Genomic DNA, 6,000 nt, shown 5'->3' on the forward strand with positions numbered 1-6,000 from the left:
CTCCATGGTGTGTGTGTGTGTGTGTGTGTGTGTGTGTGTGTGTGTGTGTGTGTGTGTGTGTGTGCATATGTGCATGCATGTGTGTGTGTTTATATGTATGTGTGTATGTATGTGCATGCATGTGTGTATGTGTGTGTATGTATGTATGTGTATGTGTGTGTGTGTGTGTGTGCATGCATGTGTGAGTGTGTGTGTGTGTGTGTGTGTGTGTGTGTGTGTGTGTGTGTCCGTCCATGTACATGTCTGTGTGTCCCACCCCATGGGTTGGTTGCCCAAGGCCAGGTTTCTAAAAGACTTCTCATTTTGTCTTCCCCTCCCCAGGGCCTCGGTGAGGCTGGATTGTTTCTGGGCTCCTCTGTGTTCTTCGCTATTGCTGACGCTGTGGCTGCAGCGCGAAAAGAGAGGGGCTTGCCCCCACTGTGGGCGATGAACAGCCCTGCCACAGCGGAGCTGATTCGAATGGCCTGCGAGGATCAGTTTACAGACCTGGTATGGGACCCCGTCCATCTTGTCTGTGAATGTCTGCGATTCCATGATTCCTAGTGCAGGGACAGAGGACATGGGTCAGTTCAAAAGTACTTTCTCAAGCCCCCACAAGCAGGATGTCTTCTTGTGGGAAATAGAAGTTGCTTTGAGAATTTTTGAGTAGGAAGTTCTGGGATTCTTATATTTATAGAAGGGAATGTGGGTTTTAAAGAGTTAAAAATGATTTTTCCCACTTGGGTCCCAAAGGAACTACAGTAGACTATTGTTCTTTCAACAGTACAGCAATCTCCAGCCACAACCCACCCCTCTAACCACTTACTCAGCAAGAGGGCTACTCAATATCACATCTTAAGCCAGGCATTGCCCGCTGCTGTGGCTGTGGCCACAGAGCCTAGAAACTAGCTTAGTGTACACTGCAGTGTACACTAGCTTAGTGTACACTGCAGTGCACTGTGTGTGCTGAATCCACACCACATTTTAAAGACGGTTTGGTAAGTAACTTTTTTATTCATATGATGAGAATGGTAATATCTTGTTATATTGGGTTGAAGTTAACTATAACTAAAATTAACTTTACGTAAATCTCCTCCTGTGGTGATATTTTATTTGTATTCTAACAAGTAAAACTTATTTCGGGATCAGAGGACAGAGCCAGCCACTAGATTAGACAGAGGCCAGACAGTGGTGGCACATACATTTAATCCCAGCACTTGAGATCTCATATCTTTGCTTAGGAAGGACACACACCTTTAATCCCAGGAAGTGATGGCAGGAAGCAGAAAGGTATATAAGGCATGAGGACCAGGAACTAGAAACTTTTAGCAGCAGTTCAACTGAGACCCTCAGGGGTGAGGACTCAGAAGCTTTCAGTCTGAGGATTCATGGAAACAGGGTCCGCTGAGGAGTTGGCGAGGTGAGGTTGCCTGTGGCTTGTTCTGTTTCCCTGATCTTTCAGTTTCCACCCCAATACTTGGCACTGGGTTTTTTATTAATAAGACCATTTAGCAATTCATCTTACATCCTCTGATGACCTAAGGTCCTCCAATCAAACCTCTCCCAAAAGCTTAATACCACACCCATACACTGGGGACCAAGCTTCCAGCACATGAAATTTGGGGTTGGCAGCCACATGTAAAGCCATAGCCACCAATTTCACTTTGGTAAATGTGAGTACTAGAATTTTTTACCCTTTAGAGGTTATGTTTGTTTTGTTTTGTTTTTTAAGACAGGGTATATGTCCCTCCACATAGCCCTGGCTGTACTGGAACTCACTATGTAGACCACGTGTGCCTCAAATTCAGAGATCTGACTGGCTCTGCCTCCCTAGTACTGGGATTAAAGGTGTGCGCCACCTCACTGGGCCCAGTACTTGGAATTTTAAGAACACACGTGTGGGTGGCTTCCACTCGTGGTTTTCTGTGGGGCTGTTGTTGCTTCCGGGCGCAATCCCATATATATCTTGACTTGAGGAGAAAAAGTCAAGACTGAGAGATGTTGGCATGTGTGGTGATTTGGAGGCTGTAGGGAGCCAACGAAGGGGTGCAAACTTTTGCTTAAAAAAAAAAATCTTTCCCAAGGTCCAAAATTCAGGAAGGAAAGGGAAATAGAAAGGAAGAGAGGAGCCCTAACACCTTATACACCCCTCAAGCTGTCTTCCTCCCGGACCCCCACCTGTTTACCTGTTCAGCTCAGCCGGCCACATTCAATACACCCACTACGTGCAGCAAGGCATTGCGCTAGGCTGAGTCAGCCACAGTAAACAATGTGCATTCACGCCCCCAAGAATCCAACGTCTAGCAAAAGACAGGTACAGAAACAGGGATTACAATACAAACCCTCCATCACTGGGAACTACACACTCAGGTGGAGCAGAGATGACTTACTTGTGAGCTGTTTACCCAGCCTTTATCCCCAACCTGATGGCAGACTCCCTGAGGGCAGGTGACATGTGTTGTTTCTCTTGCTTCTATCATTAAACTTTATAAAATGGCCAACTAAAGTGGTTGGGGTTCCTGGCTTTGAAATCAGATGATTGGGTTCAAATCCCAGCTGAGCCACTCACCACATCTTTAAAAGAAAGAAAATACCTGCACACTTGTATCCCTCTGAGTAGGAAATGAACCTGTGTTTAAAAGTGGTTATCACTGTACTGGCTCATACTGAACAAATGTTTTGAGGATCATTGTACTGACAATCTTATTATACCCCCAAATAGGCTCTAGTTTCTAGCCTTATGTGTTCTGATTTTCTGAACTTCAACTTCATAACAGAGAACTGATTGAAGGAAGAATTTTAACTGAGTCACGGTAGCAAGCCGCGACAAGTGCATAGGTTTGGCCAGGGACACCACATAAATACTGGCCCATTATCTCAATATGGTGTCAGCTGAAATTTCTCTACGCCACCATACTTGTACAAACCTGAGTTGATGAAAACAGATTCTAAAATGTATGTAAAAGATGTTTAGTATAGTCTCTACTAAAAGTGGACCAAGCCAATTACAATTGGATTACAGGGTGTGTGTGGGTGTGGGTGTAGGTGTCCAGGTACCTGTATGTGAGTATGTATATTTAAATTAAGACTCATTCCTCTCCAAGAGTAAAGATAAAAAGAGATCAGGGCACGGTGAGATGCCTATACACATTTTATTTAATTCTTATACATACCTTTAAAATTGTGACCAGGCATTGGCACAGATAATCATAACAAAACCTCCCCCTCCTGGGACTTAGAATGTAATGACATAAGGCTGAAAAGAAAGTAACACCAGAGTAGACAGGGCCCAGTGCAGTCCTACGGAAGGTGACAGAGAACATCAGCTAACGGGTGACAGCTAGGCACGGGCACAAAAGGGAAAGGAGTCCAGGGGAAAGTGGAAAACCGATGCAGGGCAGAGGAGAAAAGCATCAGGCGTGTCTTAGAACACAGGGAGCATGTTTCCTGGAGGGGAGAATGTGCTGAGGGAAATCCTCAGAGTAAACCAGCACTCAAGCCTGAACTCCCACACGAGGTCATAAATGTGAATTCGCTTCCTCCCCCCCCCACCCCCCCGGGGCAGGCGGGCCTTTGAAGTAATGTGATCATGGACGTAACCTGGTGTAACGTATATACCGCTATACATACTGTTGTTATAAGGCTATAGCATGAATTAGCTTGAGAGCAAACGCTTGGGAGCCCTCGTGATCGTCAAGAGATGACAAAGACTTGGCCGGGTAAAGCTAATGGCATTTGAAGACGAGGCAGGGTCACACAAAGCCTGCCACTCAGTGGAGTGGGGGCAGCTGAGAATCCAGGAGAGTCCAAGGTTGTGCTCGGGATGAGTGGGAAGGCCGTACCGCCTCTCACAGCAATGGGCAGCTGGGGAAATCCTGCAAAGGAGAGTGGCGAATTCGCTTTTAGGCTTGCAGCCGGGTAATCAGTTAGTCAACAGACTTTGCCAACAAGCGATTACCTTTAGAGATTGACTAGAGAGCAGAATTCCAGACAGATTTATGAGTCATTAGTGCAAACTAGCAATTAGAATCGTGGAAACAGATAAAAATTCGCCTGTAGGTGAAATCGTAAAGAGAGGGGAAAGAAAATGGAGAAGAGAAGAAAAAGGGAAGGAGAGGTGAAGGGGAAGGAGAGAAAGGAGTGAACCGGGTGGGCTTCCTGGGGGCACCAGGCGGGCAGGCAGACCTGAGGGAGGAGCGGCAGAAGGCAGGCTCAGTCCTTCGATGTAGCGGTCCCCAGGCCCTGTGCACACTGGGCAGGAGCACACCCACCGCAACAATGAGCAGAGCAAACTGCTGGCCTGAAACACCACACCACCATAACCCTTCCCCGATGACGGTGCCCCAGACTCCAAGAGGCCTTCGCCCCCATAGCCCCCAAATCTAGCAGTGCCCGGGGCTGAGTGGGGATGGAAAGGCTTCTCCCTGGTTCTTTCCTTCCCTGCCCCACATTCACTTCCATAGTCACTACTACAACAAGGATGGGAATGGAGGCCTTTGCACGCGGGAGACTGAGGCAAGAGGATGGCCATGAGTTAGAGGCCAACTTAAACCATATAATGAGGTCCAGATCATCCTGGGCTACACGACAAGCCCTTATCAAAGGAGGAGGAAAAGAAAAGAGGGGAGGGAAGAGGGAAAGAGGAAAGGAGGGTGGGTGGGTGGGCCTTAAGGGCATCCTGTGACCATTGGGGATGCCCTGCGTCTGCGGTTGTATCTAAAAAACACTCCATCAGTTCTTTCCAGTGGAGCCAGTGTTGTGTACATTTTGTCTCTGCTTTATTATTATTATGCCAAAGAACTAGTTTTTTTTAAGCCAAAATTACTTAATTCCTGTTGAGAAAGAGAAAACATATTCTTATACAAGTTAAGCAAATAATTTGTGATGAATAAGAAACTTCTATTCTTTTTGAATAAGAAACTATGTTGCCACCAATTAGTTACATGAATTGTTTTAGGTGGGGATTTTTTCTTTTGTTTTTAAATTGTATTTTTTTTTTAACTTTTCCTTTTTAGGTTCCACACGTGGATTCTAAATGCTATAAGCCATGGTCCATCCCAGTTGCCTAATGCCTGGGGTTCAAGCACAAAAGCAGATATTCCGATGGATTTAAAGCTTCACCAGGTTACTAGAATAAACATCTTTGTCTAAAACACATAGAAAATTGGGGGCAATTCTTAAATTTTCATATTTACAAAATACCTTGTAATCTTTGATCACTCACACGCACTATAAGCAATGATGTTGTGGAGCTCCAGCCGGAGACGATGTTTAATTTGATATATAATTCGATAATAAAGAGCACCTTTCCACTGTGTGAAGAATTTCTATGCTGGGTGTACAGAGAGAATGAATGTCTAGTCTAGGCATATGTTCCTGGAAGAAAAACAGAAATGAATAGGATTCTGTGGCTGTTTTCCTACAGTGTCTGAAGTTCCTGACTTAAGATGCGGTATGTAGAATGATGTGGTCTTATTTATCATCTGGATTAAATGTGGAGTTTAGGATCTGACAGTCTCTGGTGACTATGAAATGAGTGCTCACTTGCTTATTTTAATGCACAAGTTTGTTGGAAAGTCATTTGATTTTTTTTTCCTAAGGCTCTCCGTTACCAAAGATTCCCTGAGATGCTACGTACAGTGGCGTTGCCTCTAGGATGAGCCACGGAAGGAGAATTTGAGGGTACTGTGGAAGCAGCTTTGGGATGCCAGAGCAGTGGTGGCATCTGGCTTCCCAAAAACAAATCTGTGTTGAGGTGAAAGGCCCAAATAACTGCAATCAGTGTGTCCCTGAGTTAGGTTCAGAGGGTGTGAGCACTTCATGTTCTGATATTCAGAGCCTATTTTAAATTGTCCAGTCTGGAATATTCTGGCATGAGAATCACACACAGCAGCAGACTTCATTTGTACAGTTTTCATTGTTACGAAAGTTTTAGTGGCTGTGACTTTCAATGGGCTGATTTTATACATGGCGTTCTCTTGAGGACAACCCAGTAAGCCCTACCCGCGTCCCACTCATTCC

At 45.3% G+C, this 6,000-nt stretch overlaps 1 protein-coding gene across 1 annotated transcript in view; it reads left to right on the forward strand.

Annotated features, from left to right (window-relative positions):
- Positions 1 to 5,352, forward strand: part of LOC118573193 (aldehyde oxidase 3-like) — a 91,211-nt gene extending 85,859 nt beyond the window's left edge. The window contains 2 exon segments of the mRNA XM_036173375.1: positions 322 to 489; positions 4,995 to 5,352. Coding sequence (XP_036029268.1) covers positions 322 to 489; positions 4,995 to 5,048 — 222 coding nt within the window. The 3' untranslated portion in view covers positions 5,049 to 5,352.
- Positions 5,353 to 6,000: the final 648 nt, after the last annotated feature.

The sequence above is a fragment of the Onychomys torridus genome, chromosome 23 (assembly GCF_903995425.1).
Source record: "Onychomys torridus chromosome 23, mOncTor1.1, whole genome shotgun sequence".
Taxonomy (NCBI): Eukaryota; Metazoa; Chordata; class Mammalia; order Rodentia; family Cricetidae; genus Onychomys; species Onychomys torridus.